General features: G+C 42.6%; 1 protein-coding gene across 1 annotated transcript in view; it reads left to right on the top strand.

Moving 5' to 3' along the window:
* The window catches only part of efnb1 (ephrin-B1), a 59369-nt gene that overhangs the window by 33586 nt on the left and 5870 nt on the right, over positions 1 to 19913 (top strand). The window contains exons 3-4 of the mRNA XM_026357274.1: positions 13659 to 13751; positions 19278 to 19391. Coding sequence (XP_026213059.1) covers positions 13659 to 13751; positions 19278 to 19391 — 207 coding nt within the window. The remainder of the gene's footprint in view (positions 1 to 13658; positions 13752 to 19277; positions 19392 to 19913) is intronic.

Below are 19913 nucleotides of genomic sequence, written 5' to 3'. Positions count from 1 at the left end.
GTCTGTGTGTGTGTCTGTGTAGGTGCTGTGGGAAGTCTGTGTTCGAGTCATTTTTGTTAACTGATAGCTCAGATCTCCTCTCAACACACAGACCAGCAGAGACCGCAGAGCTAACTCTGTGAAGCAACAAACACAGTTGATTTCTGTTTTTGTTTCTCTCCTCTCAACTAACACAAACTCATTTGCTGAAGAACTCTTTTCTCTTTGAGCAATTTTCAATTGTTGAAAGTAGCTTCCTGGTTTTCTTTAATTCACTCCGCTAGGCAGAAAACATCTCAGTGGTTTTGCGACCTTAAAATAGCTTTAGGCATAAGGAGAGGAGACATGTTGAGGCTGCTTAAAAGATACATGTTTGGAGTAGAATCCATGGTCATTAGGAAAAGTAAATATAGGACAAGAGAAGATGAGCATCATTGTCCATAAGGCAAATTGTACTGGACAGTAGGGTATCGCTGTATTAAAAAAAACATAAGTGCAGGACAAAACAATGACAACCCATAATCAAAAACACTCTGGAAATGCAAATTTCTCTTTCCATCTGAAATGTCTGAGGTTGTTTGGCCTCTGCTTTGCCAACAACACATATTCCCAGTGTCTTTCTTCTCTGGCCAATAGCTAAGCTCAAATCACAGCTCTCTGTCTGTCAGATGGAGCTCGCACTCGCTCTCCGCCATCCCTAAAACAGTGGTTTCTCTTTTCCAAGGCACACTCTGAAATGGCTTTGTTTTCCGACAGCCATTCAGTGGCACCCTCAACCAGGGCCTGCCAAGAAGTCCGCCTCCCCGAGCTGGAGCCCGGGCTTGTTTACACAAACTCATCTGAGAAATATGGATGTATAATTATAGAGGTTGTTAGTTTTAATGTCGCATCCTTGCTATGGAAACCACTGCATGCTTGGTCAGCTACGATGAGGGGTGGCTGATGAAACTCTGACCGGGGATGGCGTGAACATTTCTGCGGAAAACGTTTTGGGGGAGCAGAAGAGAAAAAGGAGCTTCTTGATGGAATCGAATCAACGCAGAGCAAAGCAAACAAACATGAATCACAAGGCGGTGATAGGGATTGCTGTGGTCGTCCAACGCATAAATACAGAGTCTAAATACTGCTCTGCAGGCCAGGACCAAACCCGTTTCTGTGAATTCAGCTCGGTGGCAAAATGTCCATGTTCCATTCCAGCACGACCACAGGCGCACAAACACAGTAACAGGAGCAGACAAATACACAAAAGGCGTGTGTGTGCACAAACACACAGGCATAAATAAGCACAAAGCCACATAAGCAAATTTAAATATATACACATATATATTTATATATACCCATAAGATCACACTAGCAGGCAAATGGATGCAAAAAAAAAAGTCCAATGTGCTCCAACACCTTCTTCATTCTCTCCGGACAGACTTGCCTATCTAATGGAAGCCGTCATAGGCATTGTGTGTTTTTTTTGTTTTTTTTTTTACTGCACATGCAAGAGAACTGGGGCCAAGCTGTGCACTAGATATTTTCAGTCATCAGTCCCTTTCCATCCGGGTATGATGGGTATGAACGTGCGCGCTGTCAGAGTCTGTGCATGCATACCTTGATGGATGGATGGTGAAAAGAAAGCTCCATGTCTTCAAATAAATAGGTGTTGTGTTTGAGTTCAGGCTGCGCTGCCGCACGCTGAGTTGATGATTTTGTACATCGCGACAGAACAAATTTATGTTCCAAAACCCACAGTCCAATTTCTTTCCCCATTCCTATTCCTCTTTCCCTTTTTTTTTTCTCCTGCAACTTAATCTTTCTCTCCCTCCGCATTGCCAATCCACCTATTTTCTCCACTCCTTAGATCTACCCCCCCTCCCTCTCCTGCACAGTGACAGATCCTTCAGGAAATTGTTTCGAGTCTGCCAGACATATTTCTGTTGTAACTGTTTATTTGTGCTGGGAAGGGGCACTGGGGTCCGGAGCCCCAGTTTTCCTCTGGCCCCCGGACTAGAGGTTAAGCTCCCGAGCTCCTTCTGCTCCCTGCACCAAAATACACTGATCCTTGATAAGTGTGACTTTACCAGGTAACCGATACCAGGGATGAGGAGAGAGGAGGACCAGAGAGGATGTAATCAGTGTGTGTGTGTGTTTGTATATGCGCGTCAGCTGCCGGCTTTGTGTGTATTAGGATGTAATCAGCAGCATTTTCTCTGTGGTCTGCTGTGCTCCCTGATTGGGGTTTTGGCGAAAACATGGGAAGAGAGGAAAAGCGCGTTGCTTTTCCTGTGTCTTGTGTTGCAGTCTGGCCTCAGAGAAGGAGATGCCTTCGCTGTGGTTTGGAGCTGCGCTCAGAGCTCTGGTGCGTTACACATAAGCTGCATCAGACCCTCTATCCATTATATATCAGTCTATCTCTGAGCCACCATGTGTCTCTCACTGTCTGTCCATGTGTTTCTGTGTTAGAGCTGCACTGTCTTGGGTCCCATGTTAGCTGCAGTCAGCTTTGTTCAGTCGCCTCCATCTTAGCAGGTACAGGAAATTCCCTCAGGGTTTAGGCACACACACACACACACACGCACACACACATACACAGAGTTACAGGGACACACGCACGCGCACACACCTGTGCACTGTCCTTTCTCTCATGCTCTCTATCACTGTCTTTGTTCGGCTCCTTGCAGATTTTGTTTTTGCGGACAACAGATGGGCTGACATCAACTCTCTCTGATATAACAAGTACACTCTCTGTCTCCCCCTCTCTCCCTCTCTCTGTCCATCTCATTGCATTTACTGTCTTTCTGCACTGTAATCTCTCTAGTGGTGAAACGATTTGTCAGTTATCCGTTTGAGCCATTAATCAAGCAAGAATCCCTCTCGCTTGCCTGTTGGAGCGTCTCAAACGTGATGATAAAACCCAGATTCAGATTGTTTTGGTTTTGGACTCATGGTTGGACATTTGAAAACATCACTGTGTGTTTCCAGCCATCACACAGGCACCTTCATTACCCTCAAGGCAGTTTTCTCACCTGAGCCACAACACTCACCTTTTCTTTCCTCACACTTCACCTCACCGAATCTTTCCTTCCTATTGAGAATACCTCATTGGGGTTGCTTTGCACTGCCTATTTGAAATTATAGCGGGAGTCACTGTTTGTTTGTTCGTTTTTTTTTGTTTCCCATCTTTGATGTATGCTATTGTGCAGAGGGAACACAGGGCTGGCTCAAATGTCGTAACTCTCTTCTGGAGGCCAGATTGAAAAGGTCAGTGAAAATGAAGCTCCACTCTCCTCAAAGGATGAATGGACACAGTGCAGCATATACACTTTGTATCCAGACAAACACGTTTGCGTTAATGCAGACAGAAGCACACGCACACACTCACACACACAAGGCCGCTGTGAGCATTACCTTTTTTTTTTTTTTACATGATTAAGCACGAGCAGCGAGTCATTTCATCCTCTGCCGTTCATGTTAACTTGTTCCAGGGCTTCAACTCTGGTTTCCCTAAGGGTGGGGTATGCTCACAGATTAGCTCTTTAGTCAGTCTAGATTTTTGGAGCCTCATGGCCTTTGACATGTCACTACTATCTCCCACTGCATTCCGATCCAGCCCAGCGCTTCTTTTATCAGACAGCAAAGGCTGATTTGTGGCTCACGGACGTTTCAGATCGAGCAGGGCGACTCCTCTCCAGAGTCCAGAGTCCCAAATCACCTTTGCAGACGACCACAAAGGCCAGAAAGAAGACAGAGGGGATCAGTTTTTATCATCTGTTTAGACATAGCGAGTGAACCTTGCTTTACCTCATGTGATTATCAGTGCAAATGAAGCAAGACCAAAAACTTCAATGAGCCTCCTGCTGGGAAACAAGCTCACTAAGAGACCTTCTGTGTGCATCTGTCAGCTGATTACACATGTGTAACCTGACAATACCAATACCACCCACTAATACGGATGTTACCAGCTGTTTTGGTGAAAATAAATACTGGGATTTATAATAGGCTAAGCTTGCAAAAGTATTTTCATGGAAACACTGCTGGGATAATCAAAGCACTATTCTGTTCTCTCTTGACAACCTGTAATTTTGCAAGTTTTATTACAAGAAGAAGAAGAAGCCCAGAACATTGTAGTTTGTTTGCCATTAAAAGTTTATTTATCGAGTGTTTGTGAGAATATTGTGAATGTTTTTGCTTTGGGGGAAAAATCATTTTTCTAAAATGCACCGCTCAATGGCTGAGCATCTGTACTGCTGAGAGTTCAACATTGTGCCATGAGCAACAGCGAAAGAGTGGCTTTGCATTATGTTTTTGCTAAGATGCTACAGCTTTGTGATTTCCCCCAAATTAAAATTAGAGCTCGCCCTGCACAGCTTGTCAAATGGTGAGCTCTCTGATCTGAACAAGGATGTGCAGTGTTATCTCTTTACATCTCAACCTCGGGTGGTTCCCAGAAACGAATTGTGGGATCACAGGATGATTAAAGAGATTTTAAAAATTATATTAAATTAAATCATGTAATTTTTTTTTTTTTTGCTTTTGCTTTTCCGTAGCTCTCTTCCCTGTGAATAATGGGTACTTTCACCTCTTCAGGCCACTAAAAATGAAAGAATCGGAGATGGAAAAATCTGTTGCTGATCTGTGATGAGCCAAAAATGTTGGAAACCTCGAATATGAATCATTAAATAAGCTCTTAAGATTCATGTCTAATGCTGCATATCCTGCAATATAGCTGTGTCACAGTCCGCCGCTGATCCTGACTTTTTGCTATATTATCCATATCATGAAGGAAATGATGATATGGATGATATGGATAGCACTTTCTTTTCAGTTACTGATAAATGCCTGGCTCAATGTGGAGGCCCTTTTGTAGCCGAAACAAGATAATGTAATTTGATTAAGGAAAATAGATGAATATAAATTGTATGTACATAACTAGATGAAGTCCTGTTTGAAATTTAACAGTGTTCAAATGTTCATCCATCTTTTTTATATGAAGATTCCCTCTTATTTTATGTCATCCATCCCATACATCGGATTTACTCTCATCATTTAGCTCTTTTAATGGACCCATTGCAGCCACTTCTGCGTAGTAGATTTCAGGTCAGTTACTCTTAATATTCCCTTTTGTCCACCATTTCACTTTGCATTCTCCCTAGTATAAAATGATAGTTAATAGAGAATAAAAAAAATCATAATATGCTTCATTTCTCTATGTAGGACTTCCCATAATGCTCTTATCACTTGGCAGGACCAAAGGATATGACTGAGGTGTATGGCTTTTAATTTGAAGCAGCAGCAGGAAATAATCAGTCAGCTTAACAGCAGCTCCTCATAACAAATGAGGATGGATCAGAAACCAGTGAAGGAGCTATCAGTTAGATGAAAGCAAAAACGGGAATACAGGAGTAGAAGAAGTCATGTTGACTGATTGTAGATGTGGATTAATGGGCAGTTGTTTCAACAAGTGTGGGCATCTCGCCCACCGTTGTCTGCGGTTAGGGAAACGCCGGGGCCAGTGATGGATTAATGAAACGCTAATGTGTAACTCCCCTCCGTCTTTAACAAGCATAAAACTCTGTGTACTCATTGTTCGCTACACACATAAGCACACAAACGAGCCCTGTGCGCGCACACACAACACCGGTTAAGAGCGAGATAAACAGTAACTCAGCAACTCCCACATGAACAATATTAACCTTTTAGCTCTTCAGCTTGTATGTGTGACTGTGAGTGTGAGTGTGTGCGCGCTCCAGCATGTGTTGCATCCCTTCTAACCTTTAGCTCTGACCAATAGGAAGGTGAAACGCCAGCCTTTTTTCCCTCTGTGACCCAGTTTTGCCTCTGCTTATTTCTCTGAACACGCAACATTTCATCTGCTATTAGTCAAATGATGCACTGTCTGGGAGGGGAGCACAGAGGCAAGTGTGTGTGTGAGTGTGTGCTGTGTCTGTGTGTCTGTGTGTGCTGTGTGTGTGCACTGGGTGTTTTTGTGTATGCGTGGGTGGGTGGCTCTCAGGGTGTGTTTGTTCACCTGTTAGTTGTGTGTATCCAAGGGTGCTAATGTGTGTGTGCCCACTAGGGCTGTGCCAGTTTTTTTTAAAGTAATAGTCTAATTGATAGAGAGTGACATTTACGGCAAACAGAAGGAAAAAAAAAAGTATATGTATACAACTGCTGGACATTTTCATGGTCTTGAAGCACAGAGAGTCACTGCAGGCTGCTTCTTCTGCTTCTCCTGTGTTTTTTACTCTGCACATGATTTGTGCAAAACTGCTGAGGTTTTCTGTGGCTGCAACTCGATGATATCGGTGAAAAGAGCCATTACAGCCAATTAGCTACTCTGTCATTAGGGAGGGTTGTGTGGGCTACTGGCAACTTCTCCACACAACAGAATACATTATAGCTGAAATAGCTGGTGAAGCTGAAATAGCTAATATCTAAAAATGTTCCATGTTGGGAGAAGCGAACCTGCGGTAGGCCTATATTTTACAGTCGTGGTCATGAAGTTAATATCAGCTGCTGTCGTTGCTTCTTATAACTTCAGTGCTGTATGCAACAGCTTATAGCATTAGAAGCTGTAAGTCACCGCTCCCTCAGGTTACACTGTTTTATTGTGCCAATCGACCGCGTTCTGAGTTTTGCGATCTGCGCTCCCCCAGTTCACACCTGTCAGATTATATGGGTCTTGGCTTAGAGGCCCGCATGCACATTTTGAGCAGGCCTACTTCATTTTGTGTGTGTGTGTGTGTGTGTGTGTGTGTGTGTTAAAGTGAGAGGGCGGCCAGAAGTTCAGAAGAAAGGCTCGAGATGCAATGTGCTCTAAAATGAGTCTGTCTACATCCGTCAAGTTGGAGTATGCTCAGTCTGTTCGTGTTTGAGACAGATGACTTGCTCTGCTCCCCAAGGTCCTCCTGTTATTCTGCATCCTTTATCTCCTACTGATCTGACAGACGGCCTGCACTCTGTGTGTACTTTTGTTTGTTTGTGTAGGCGCGGGTATGCGTACGGGAATATTCCCCATGTGCTCGTCCTGTTTCATTGTGCTTGCTTATAGCAGACAATGTCATCCACTGTCTTTGAGTGTGTGTGTGTGTGCTCTCGGATACCCAGGGAAGTTTTGTGCTGTGTACAGGAGCACAGGGGTTTTGCAGCATGCTGAGTTGGGAAATGGGGAGTAGAAAGTGCAGCAGTGTAAAAGCTCTGCCCTGCTGGATTCACTGGAGAGGTGACACATAGACACCCGCAGCTAAATGATGCAGAAGCTCTCTGCGTGTGCAGGCTGTGAGTCTTGGACAGACAACACACACACACACACATACACCCACAGATGCACACACAGACACTTTGGGAGCTGCTGACAGGTCCTCTGCAGAGGTTAAAAGCTGTCATAAGTAGTCTTGAAGCACCAGCCCAGTGGTGCTGGTCAGGGAAGTCCATAATGCCCGACCTTTGGCTTGGTAATCTCGGACTGACTGATGTACTGGAACCGCACACACAAAAAGAAATGCCATATATATATATATATATATATATATATATATATATATATATATATATATATATATATATATATATATATATATATATATATATATATATATATACACACACACACTCACTGGCTACTTTATTAGGTGTACCTATAAGCAAATGCAATCCAATACAGCAGCTCTGCCATGAATTCTACTTTTACAATAGGATCATTTCTCAGTTTAACTTAACTCCCAATAAAGTGATCAGTTAGTTTATGCAGATATATAATAAAAAAAAATTACCAAGGAAAATTGACTCACTGCCCATGCATGCACACACATGCACAGAGCTCGACAAAGAGATGCTCAGATGCACACAATTGTACAGAGGCCAGAACACACGCAACAAGACACTCAGGGGAGAGTGTAAGAGAAACGGTGAGTGTGAGTGAGAGTGAAGCAGGCTGGCAGACTCACTGACTTAGACACACACATGCGCATGATCCAACACACACACACACACATACACAGACACACACATACATACACTTCCTCTGCTTCGCAGAGAGAGATCACCTCCCACTTCTTCTTCTTCTTTCCAAAGTGCGTTCTCCTCCTCCTCCTCCCTCAACTCCTCACTTCATCACCTCCTTCCATATTCCCTCATAGACATATGCACGCACACATAGAAACGCAAACCACACTTCAGACAGATCAAGTCTCACTCCTCCTCGGCTCGCACACTCTCTCGTCTTCAAAAAAAAAAAAGAAAGAAAAAAGCAATCTCCCACTTCCTCACCTTGCACTCCTCTTTCCATTGCCTCTCTAAACACCTCACCCCCACACAGACACACACCTCACTGCTTCACCCTTCTCCCTCACCCCTCCACAGCACCACCCACCCTGCACAATCCCATAGTGCTCTCTGCTGGGAGGATTTAGAGGTACCCTGTAATTTTGGTGCCGGAGGAGCTCTTAAGTCCTGCCTGATCTTCTGGCTACACAGGCAGCCCGTGTGTGTATGTATTTGTGTGTGCCGTCACATGTCAGTGTGTGTTAAGTTCTGTGGGTCCAAGTGCTTACATGTCTCTATATATATTTTTTTGCAACCATTTCAAGTGTGGCTGTATCTGTGTGTGTGCAGCCGTGCATGCTTTTGCTTTTTGCTCCTGTGTGTGTGCATATGTGTGTGTGAGAAAGAGAGCGAGAGTGCAGTCTAATCAGGACACAGGAGAGGAGCTCCCCCTCTGGCTGTATATCGAAGCAGTGAGCTAAGCAACAGTTGTGTGAACTGGGCCGCTAACCACCCTAAACCTTGACACTAATGCTACTAGCTGCTTACCGTATGTGCAACAAAGTGGCTCCTGGGAACAGGCAGCATGTGGTGATATTAAAGCTGCTACAATACATGTTGTTGCTTCACAAAAACATTAAAGTTTAAAAAAAAAAAAGCATAGTTGCAGAACATGAAAATGAGAAAATCAGCTGTGTCCACACACGTAACTCAAAACCTCATTTATTCTAACCTCAATTCAATATTGGATTTTCAAACTAGCATGAAAAATGTGTGGCATTAGTGTCAAAGGTGCGACTATTTTATATTGTCTGCCAGGTTTTATTATTGAAAAGGAACACGAGAGGACAACATTGGCTGAGCTGAGCGCGCCTAATTCATTCGAGATGATATGAAAAGTCTGAATGAATTTTCTTTGCCGATGCCAAACCTGCAGAGGAGGTTACATGGGAGAGACGGCGAGAGAGGTTGGAGGTTGATTACTGATTTCCATTTTTATTTCTAGGACAAAGAAATGGAGGGCTGATGGGCTGGGACATCTATTTAGATCCATTTCATTCTGCCATAATCAGGCTTTAGCCATGCCCTAATACTCAGGATTAGAAAAGGTTCAAAGTGCAAACATCTAGATCCCCCAGTATTATTCCAGTCTGCCAACTTCACTCTGTATGTGTTCGCACGAGTGTGTATGTGTGTGCACGTGCAGGCTTGCATGCATGCCAGATCTGCTGGGGAGGGTTATCTCTGGAATCAGGCCCATAAACCTAATCTAACCCTCTCTGTGCTCATTCAGGAGTGAAATATTTTGTGCAAATAGGCTCTCTTTTCCTTCTCCTCACTTTGACTCCGGTTCACTAATGTAAACAAAAACCGAGATAGGAGTATAACAGGTATGAGAAATAGCCATTTCTGTTGTGACGCTCTGTTTGATACAGACACACATACCTGACAGGCTGTGTTTAGCTCCCTGCTTTGCTTCAAATGTATGAAACAGCTCTGTGTGCTGGTGTTTTTCCCTGATGCTAAGTATGAGTGATCAGATTGTAGCTGTGCCTGTTTATGTATTTAGAGCTTTTTTTTTGTTGGGAAATGTAGACATTATCACTGGCGGTTACTGTGACTACCCAGTGCCTGCATGGCTCGTCTAAGTGGAAGTCTGAATGCCGTGGAGTATGGGGGGGGCGGTGTGTGAAAGGTAGCCAATGAATGTCACCTCTCATCCACTTTCTCATTAAACAACCTGCTCTCTGTCTGTCACATGGGCTGTATCTATCTACTCGTTTGGTGCTTTGGGCAGATGTGTGCGCACGCGAGCATGCACGCGCTTGCATAGGCATTTGAGCCCATGCACACACACACACACACACACACACACAGCCCACTGTATGAAAGCAAGCCCCCCCTGGGCTGGACAGGAATAATAAGCAGCAGATGATTCATGATGGAGATGGGGAATGTATTCAGCAGGACCACCTGAGTGACCTCATTTAACAGACCTGAGAATAAATATAGACCACCGCATCGCACCCCAGCCTTAGCTGGTGTTGTCTCGGCCAGTCAGCACTGCGTCTCTCACACGTCTCCCACTGTTCTCCTCGGAGCGCCTCCTTCCCCTCTACCCCCAAATGTCCTTGTGAAATTGTGCGCAATAGTGTGTATGTATATACTGTAAATGTATGTTAATGCACTAACAGTGGAATGTGTGTTGTGGATTGCAATAGCCACTTTTGTTGTAGGCCAACTTTTTCTCCTGTAAGGCTTTCTCTTGGCTTATACATTTGTACTGTAGATATTTCCCAACATCAACATTTGGCACCTGGTTTCTCTTATGACTTCAGCAGCTGTAGATCTTTTGTTCTCCCACTAGTCACTCTGCGGCCAGTGATCCACACCCACAAAGAGGGCCTTAAATCATACAAAAAAACCCTCTTCGGAGCCAACAGCTTTATTAAAAAAAGCAACATTCCTTCATGCAATGACCAGTGCTTTTTGTATTCTGGACCGCTAACGTTGAACCAGTTTGTTCCACTAAATCATTAGCAGCAGACTGGGAGTTTCTTTGTTCTTCGTCCTGTCGTTGCTTTATCCCCCCGTGTTTTTATCTCCGCCGAGACTCGCAGGAAGACCCAATTCCCCAGTTTCCTCTTTCTAAAACGCGACATGACCGTCAGCCTTTTAATATCTGGAAATCCAGATTTGGATTAACGTCAGTATGTGGGGATGAAACAAGAGAGAGAGACAGAGAGGGTTAGTGAGGGAGGAGAAATTGAGTGAAAGAGGAGATGGAGTGAGTGAGAGGCTTTCAGATTAAAAAAGAAAGCTGGCAGTGTGTCCTTGTTGTGGAGCCGGGTTGGGGAGTTTGACAAACGTGGCTGGCAGTCGTCTTTTTTTTGAGTGAACTCTGACATGGCAGATGTAAATGCACTGATACCAGACAAAGGTTACAATGACAAACACAGGAGAGCTTATAAAAATAGCCTTCCAGCTTTTTTTTTTTTTTAAACCCAAGATTCAAAGCCCTTAATGTACTCAACAGTTGTTTCCGAACTCGACTTCCATGTTAAATTGTACTTAAATGATGGCTTCACATAAGGAAACGCGGTTAAAAGTGGACACAGTTAATCTGATTATGATTTCCAGTGGTTGAACTGTTTGTCGTTTTAAATGGCCTGAATACAAACAACATATTCCGTGATCAACTCTATAAATCCAGCTCTCTTTCAGTTGTTCGCCTAAACATAACCCTCGAAGGGCCAACTTATCATCATGCCACATCAGTAATGCACGAGCCTGTTCAGCCAGCCTGAAGGAATAGTTAATTTAGATGACAGAAGTAAGTTAACACTGAGAAGATTTGCTCTCCCTGAGTGGATATAAAATTCATAGCATGACGTTCACTCTTCGTCACATTATTCAAGAGCCTTTGAGCTCCATCTTCAAAGAGCTAATTTTTGTATAACCTTGGCCTGGGAATTTAAAAATTGAAAGAAGAGGAAAAATTGTGTGGAAAAATGGCAGGATGAGGTTAGCGCTCATGGCGGCATGTGGCCGTTGCGAGACGGTGCGCCTTTAAGACTGGAAACAGGCCTGTTCCCCTCACTGTCTTTGAATGTTCCCTTTAGCAGAGACATGCTCCCTACAAAGACTTTACACAAATCATAAGAGTCACTTAGCCTTGAGTGTTCATTCACATTAACGTCCCACGTAAATTTAAAATCTTTTTGTTCCTGCTCTGCACTCGGCTCCGCCGGCCCCTCATATATTTCAGTGTCCGGTTCACTCAGTCGTGTTGAGTCTACAGCGGAGGAATTCGACAAAGAGCTCCTGACACAATGTTATCACAATCATTTTCACAAATTATCACATAGTCCGGCCACACTAACAAAATGTTGTGGTTCTTTTTATGTGTGGTTCACTTTCTAATTTAGAGCCTGAGTATAATCTGATAATGTAACATAATATTAGTGCAATTCATTATTTAGTTTTCTTCAATTTCGTCAGGGCACAAAGCCGAAATCCCACAGGGCAACAAAATGTCAACATTAATAATACTTAGGAATGACGAGGCATGAATCAACTAGATGAGCTGCTCCATAGCTGCAGAGCCAAATTTCAACACTGCTCGATACGGCGTCAGTTCAGAGCAGAAGAATGCGTGTAGAAACACAGATACATCATGCAAGCGAGGAAAGAATTTCAATGTTTGCAGTGCATTGTTTGGACCCACCCAATCCTCCATCTGTAACAGAGTCTGCCTCTGTTTGTATCATCATTAGATAAGCACCCTCTCCAAGACTATCTCATCATAATGAGGGTGCCATCTGAAGCAATCACCCAGGGAGATGGTCATTGAGTTAAGAGGGAGGGAAGGGGAGGGGTAAAGCCAGATAGCGCAGATAAAAAATAAAAAAAAAACACTAACTAAATGAAGTGAGTGGAAAAAACAGAGCGAGAGAGAGAAAGAGAGAGACCAAGACGGATAATGCGAGGAAGAGAAACAAAAGCATTTCAGAGGAAGGGAGTAAGTTAAATCAGCAAACTAAGCGGAGATGGGGAGCATTTGGGGAATTCCAAAATTAGAGCTGCCATCGCATGCGCCCACACAGACACACGCCCACACACACACACACACACACACACACACACACATAGGCCTAATGCTTAGCCGCCCAGTGTTAAGGTCAGAGTCACACTCTGTCTCCTTAGGTCATTATCATGAGCCCTAAAATAGACAGCCAATTGTGTCCCAGTGTCTGAAGTGAATGTGACATTGAGTAAACAACCCTCGACCCCGAGCTCCTCACTCAAGTCGGAGCAGAACACAGGCGTTAAAACAAACGGGGAGCCGCTGACACACGCACGCCCCAATGTATAAATGGACACACACATGCACGCACCAACATTAAGGCAGGCATTTAGCTCTCAGCAGTACCAGGGAGTAATGACACATGTGGCTCAGAGGGAGTGAGCTGCTCGAGGACTTGGCAAGCAGCTGGAACTCTCGCTGGCATGTCTCACTGCTGAACTATGTACAGAGAGAAAACACACACACACACACACACACACACACACACACATCTGACTATGTTCCTCCTTCTCTCCACCTCAGCGCCCACCCTTCCTCAGCAGGCTCTAATGTTGTTCCATTCATTTGACTTCACTTTATTGTGTTAATGAGAGATACCGTTGAGAGGAGCTGATGGTTGATTGAGGGTGAGAACGGCTAATCACTGGAACAGCTAATCAGTGCTTGTCGTAAATATTGATTAGTTCTGTCCGTTATGGACGTGCTCATTAACCGGTGTGTCATCTCCTCTCCTCCTCTTTCTCCTCTTTCTCCTGATTTTCTCCCCTTTTTTATCCTCCACCACTTCTTGTCCTTCCCTCTCTCTTCGATTTCTTTTCCCCCCCCCCCCCACCTCCTCCAGCAACCTCCAACGGTACCGTCGAGGGCCTGGAAAACCGGGAGGGAGGCGTGTGCAAGAGCCGAGCCATGAAAGTCATCATGAAAGTCGGGCAAGGTAAATGTGCGCTCACCTCACATGTTGAACACAATACAGTGCTGCTGCCCTGAAGCCATGTTTCACTTTGCTGTGACATTTTCATTTATCGCCATGTGAGCCTGGCGTGACTTTGTCCACCACTGCCCCCCGACAGGACCTGCTCCCAAGAACTGTGACGTTGTGTTAGAAAATGAATTGGCTACTGGCGGTTTTTAAAAGTGTTATATGACTTCAGGATAATATTACAATTTTGCGACCTTAAGGAGCGTTGCATTATAATTGCACCATCAAGTCGGCCATAATTCTAAATATATAACTCTTTTATATAACATATACCTATTAACAGTCATTTATTGCAATGCAACAAATAAATACAGTGTGATGATGTGAAATAAGTTTTAAAAATACGTCACCAAAGCGTACACAAGGGTGTTTCTTTTTCTTTTTTACATTTTGAGCTGCATAAGTCCATTTAAAATTACAGTAGTTGGTAAAGCACAACCCAAAATATTCAGATAATTTAATAATTTAATATGGGATTTTTTTACTTACTAATATTTAGAGATATACATTTTAAAAAAAAAAGGTCATGTTATTTAGCAGCCTGTCTATAAGCAGTATATAAGCACTTACTAACTTGTTTATAACAAACTATAATGTAGAAAATATAGCTACATCATGTTAATTGTCTTTGTCAACTTCTCCCTTAAAGCATCCATAGCTGTAATGTTGCTGTAGTCATATTGAATGATTTAGGCTGTCGTTACACAAAAGAAAAAATTTAAACTGTATAAACATGTTAAAATTGACAATCCAGTTGACAGTTTATTCTTGACCTCAGTTTAACAAAAATAAAATAAACCCTTTAGTAAAGGTTCACTCTCAGTTATCTTTCTAAATAAATAAATACAACAAATCATAATGTTAATGAATGCTGCTATAAAATAATTACAAACAAATTATGAAACTAACAATATAGAAAAAATAAATCTAATTCACACCAAATGTGAAATATTGTTGTATCTCTACAGGAGTTATAGTTTACTTTAATATAAAAAATGCTTCTAAATGCTAACGGGAGAGGTTAGGATAAAGTGATACCAGAATAAAATGTAGCTCACTGCTGAATAGAGTTGAGAATAGCAACTGATAATTAATATTCAACTTTTAAACTTTGCATTCAAATCAGATGTTGCTTAGTTAGGCGCTGGGTGATTTGTCTGCTGTCAGAGGTTTTGCTAACATTGTCCTCTGATGTCTATAATTGTGTTAGGTTGCAGGGCATATTCCAAATCAATAAGTAGCACTGTTTTATGGACTGCACTATTGGATTTACAGGATTTTTGCTTTAGTGGGATGAAGTACCCTGTTTTGTTAGGTATAATTCTTCCATTAAAAACACTGCCATCTGGCCAGTTTCTCGGCTGTATAATGATATATTTTAATACCTCTATAAACCATATACAGTGGTTTTTAATAAATCTTTTTCACCACATAAACAGTTTGTGTATAAAATGTCGAAAATGAGATCACTAAGAAGTAACAAATAAGAAATGAAGAAGAAGCAGGCCTGCACTTCATCCTCTGATGCTCCTCAGCTGTTTCTCAACCTGATTTTAATACACTAATCACAGAATGAAAATATGTTTGACATCGCTATGTTAGTGCACAGTTGGGGTAAGTCATTTAAAAATGCTGGAAGTAAACACGCAAGCTTTGTTTAGATATCCTTGGACACCACATTTGGTTTGCATCATACATTTTACTTTTAGATGCAGTTTTACTCGATATGTGAAAATCCATATCCTGAATTTGACAGCGTACAGTACACAGATGTGTTACTCTGTAAACACTTTCCCCACTCCTCAGTGTGATTGTTTTGACCGAAACACTAACCACCATCTGAGAGGAACATCTGCCCACCACGATGCTCTGATTGCAGTTTAAAAGCTGGTTTTCACCATGTCAAATATAAACTGAGACTGGCTGAGAAATCTGCACAGCGCGTATGTGTGTCTGTTTGCAAATGTGTGTGCAGATATTTGAGCGTTGCATAGTGGGATGACAGCAGAGGATCCTGGCAGTCAGAGGCAGAATAGAAGCTAACAAGCTGCTGATGCTAGCAAGGTCTGAGTCGGGAACAAATTCAGCAGATACAGTGAAAAATACCCACAACCGCGTTGGAAACAGACAGGCACTGCATTATCTTTCCATGTAGGTCAGTTTGAGCATCCGACAGCCTGGGATTGCAGCGCTGTTGCCAAATTACAACACAGCTGCACGAGTGCAGGCAGCACAAGCCTTTACACTAAACTATTAACTGGTAGGGGAGGGGGACAAATTCCTGAACTCACATTAATGAAAGTTGAAAAGGAAATGTCTTATTCGGGGGAAAGTTCTAGGAAAGTTCCTCCCAGCTCCCGTCTGTTTCAGCGACTGCCGGCTGTTCTTCACTGGAGCCGTGCACTCGTTTCCCCAAACGATCCAAAGCGAGCTGTCAGTCACAATCAATGTGCCCTAAAAACCTTGTTAGAAAAGATGCTGTTGGCCCCCGCTGCTACTACTTTTAAATCTATTTCTGTGGCTGGAATTTTTGATGCATAATGTGACCATCCAACCCAGTAACTATTTGAAGTAAGTGCTGTGAGAAATTAGAGCACTGACAGAAACTTTGATTTGGCTGCTGTGCACCGTTTCTTGGTAATTGTCTTTCCTGAAAAGTTTCTTTTACTTTACTTATTTCTATACACGATTATTAGAATGCTGTATTTATTAGTAGATTTAAAAATCGATAGTTCTCTTATATTTAGATATTTAGGTTTACTTCCACCTTGACAAAGCAGTAAAAAGCTGCTCATATATTGATCTGTCTGTCATAATTAAATCATATAAAACTAAACTAAACTAACTCAAAGGGGCCTTTTTTTTTCTTCTATCTATTTTGTTATTTTTTACTTACTTTTCTAGTCGTACATTTCTTAACTACATACTTAACATTTTCAAAGCAGAACTGTTATATTAGTTTTTTACTATTTATTTAAATGCAGTTTTTTTTTTACTGTGTTTTTCTGCTCCTGTACTTTTACTTAAGTATAGGCTCTCAATACTTTGTCCAGCCCTGTAAACATATCCAGCCTCTCCAAAATGTATACTGCACTAATAGTCATTTTTGAATATAGTGGGTATGAACGAATTAGTTGATAATAATAAAGACTCAACAGCTCTTGTTTTTTATTATTCATTTATATATTAAAGTCATTTGTCAAGTGGAAAGTTGCGAGCTGTAATGAGGGACTTTGCTGTTTTTGTCTGTTTTATGTAATAACGTATTGAACATATTTTGGCTGTCCCGTAAAATGAGTAATTTGACGACATATTCTAAATGAGTCATTCTTTTCTGACATTTGCATTAATTATTGAACAAAAAAGTCAAAGGACTAATAAATAATGAAAACAGTCTGTATTTGGAGTACCGTTCTACTGGCCTCTCTTTGGCTCTGTCCCCAGATGCTATTGTGTTTAAGCCACATTTCCTCAGGCTCTGCAGCTGAATGCCAACACCTTCTGTAGCCAAGTCCCTGAGATCTTCCCATATGTCCATTCATAGTCCTTTGCACTTTGCACTATGGATTATATTTTGGTGACTCACCCCACTGTGCAGTACAGTATGTGCACATTCTTTTAATGTTACATTTGCATTTCACTGTGGTGATACTCCCTTTCCCGTTAGTCGCGTTGAATCATCTGTTGGTGGGAAATCATGCACCCTGACACGCCAATATCTTAATGTGTTCTAAATGCTGCGTGTTCCGTCTATTGTCTTCAAGTAGATATGAAGCAAAGAGGAACAAAAATTGATTGAAGGAAAAAGCACGTGAAGCCCATATTTTATACATCCGTCGCTGTTGAGCACTCGTGCCACTGTGCTCATTAGAAATATGTTGACTCACGGCCTTGCATGCATCCTCATTTTCTCTCCCTCTACCTCTCCCAACAAATCTGTCTCTCTCCTCTGTCGCTCGATCATTGTCTCCCTCTCTACTCTTCCCCCCGCCCTCTCCCTCCTTCTTGTGGGTTGGCAGTTCTGAGGTAGTTGCTGTCTGCATAGCTAAGGGAAATGTCAGCAGTACACACAGAAAAATGGGTCAGAATATGATGACGCTCCCCGCACATGCTCACTGGTTGACACAGTGTTGGGGCTATAACCACAGAGTGAATCAGATCACTGTGTCCTCTCATATCATCTGCCATGCGTGAATGTTCCCACTTCTCACTCCTGTCTTTTCTCATCAATTATTGACTGAGCACAACAGCTCACGGCGAAGTTCACCACTGCTGCAATCAGTATGGAGCAATGCGGTGGTCTGGACATGGAGAAGATAGAAGAGGAGAGCGTATCAGTTTGTTAATGGCATGGTTTCATTTTTCATTTTATGCCTCGTTCTTTTATATCACTCATATCTGCCAGACATCCCACACCCGAATCATTTCCCTCCAAAAGTCTTGGCCAAACCCCGGGTGGAAATAGAAAATAGACTGCTTGACTGTCAGGCACACACACACACACGCATGGCACCAACTTGCCACAAGGGGCTCAAATGTAAATTGCCTTCCCGCACTCCCTCCTCTCTATTTCTCACACACACGCCTTGAGCAGGCCTTTGGGCAGATAGGGCTGATAGAGGAGAGGCATCTGATAGCGTACTGTGGAAACCATCTAATCGGGCCCGGGTAATAGTTTATAACTGTCTTCTGTCTGCCGGTCCTGCCCTCATAAATGCCATGCTGTGGACCCACCAGTGTTTACCACACAAAGGCCTTAAAGTGCCAGCATCACAAGAGACAGTCAGATAAACTGTGTGTTTCCTTTTCGTTCCCTTCAGAGCTAATGCACCCCCATCCTCCTCTGCTCCGTTCCTCTTCTCCTTGTCTCCCCCCTTCTCTTCCTGTCATGCTGCTCTCTCCTCTTCAGACGCGTGCCTCTTTCAGGCAGAGTTAAAGCCGGAGCAATAAATAAGGCATATTATGGCCTTTTAACGTGATGAATAATGTAAAACAATAAAAAGTTAATATATAACTACTTTACCCTCATTCTGCCACGGCTAAGTGTATTGTAAGTATATTCTAGGTGTGTTCCTATGTGTGTGTGCACACACGCATGCGAGTGTACTACACTCTCATGAATGTGTCGGTATTGGAAATGCCTGTCTGAGTGTTTGCTGAAGGAGTTGCTGATGTAGATGTGAGCTATGTGAGCTCTTTTTTTTTTTTTTTTTTTTTTTTTTTTAAATGTCAGGACAGGGATACTGGCGTGTTTCACAGGCATTTGCTAAATTGTCCTTCCTGTTTGTGTGCTTTTTGTGCTTTGATCTGTGCTGAGGTCCTTTCAGTACATGTGCAAAGATAAACTTCTCTGTGTAGAAAAGATATATCAAAAGATAATAAAAGTAATTCTTGCTGATGCAGTAGAGCAAGTCATTGTGATTCAGTGCATGCATGTATCTCGCCAAGGCTGAGTTTCTGTGTGTTTTTTGTTTCCCACAGTCCCAAACCCAAACCCCGTGGTGCCGGAGGCTCCAGAAGGCAATGCCATACCGGAGTCCACTCCCAGTTCGCCTGGCCAGGACCAGAATGAACCCGAGATGCCAGGAAACACTAGTGAGCACTTACAAACATTACATCCATAAACCAGCCATTTGAAACTCATTACAGAACACGCTGTAGTTTCTGGAGTGCAAATATTTTAGTAAAATAAAGGTTTTTGAAATTAAAAAAAAGAATGTTCACAGCCTCAAGGGTCCAACTAATAATTAATCACATTTAGCCAGAACAGAGAATAAAAACCACTAAAGAAAGAGTGTAGTATATATTCTGCCATATGGTATTTTTAAGGCACATTTTCGTTCCAGGGGGGTAAACATGCTACAGCTGGTGTAAAACCAGTGTGGTCCAAAATGCAGCAACAATATGAAACCGCACCCAAAGCACATACAGTGATCCACTTCACTTCAATTCACACTGTGCAGAAACGGTGGGCTGCACCCAAGGAGACTCAAAGACAGGCTCCTTTATTATATACCTTTTTAAAGCTCATTAGAATTGCAGATACATGAAGATTAAAAACAGAGCTAATTGAAGAAGTCACTTGTGTGTAATTTATTTTTTTATAAGATCACTCTG

Source organism: Anabas testudineus, chromosome 10 (genome assembly GCF_900324465.2).
Source record: "Anabas testudineus chromosome 10, fAnaTes1.2, whole genome shotgun sequence".
Classification (NCBI taxonomy): Eukaryota; Metazoa; Chordata; class Actinopteri; order Anabantiformes; family Anabantidae; genus Anabas; species Anabas testudineus.
Note: the sequence above shows the minus strand (reverse complement) of the source record. Positions and strands in the feature narration are given on the sequence as shown.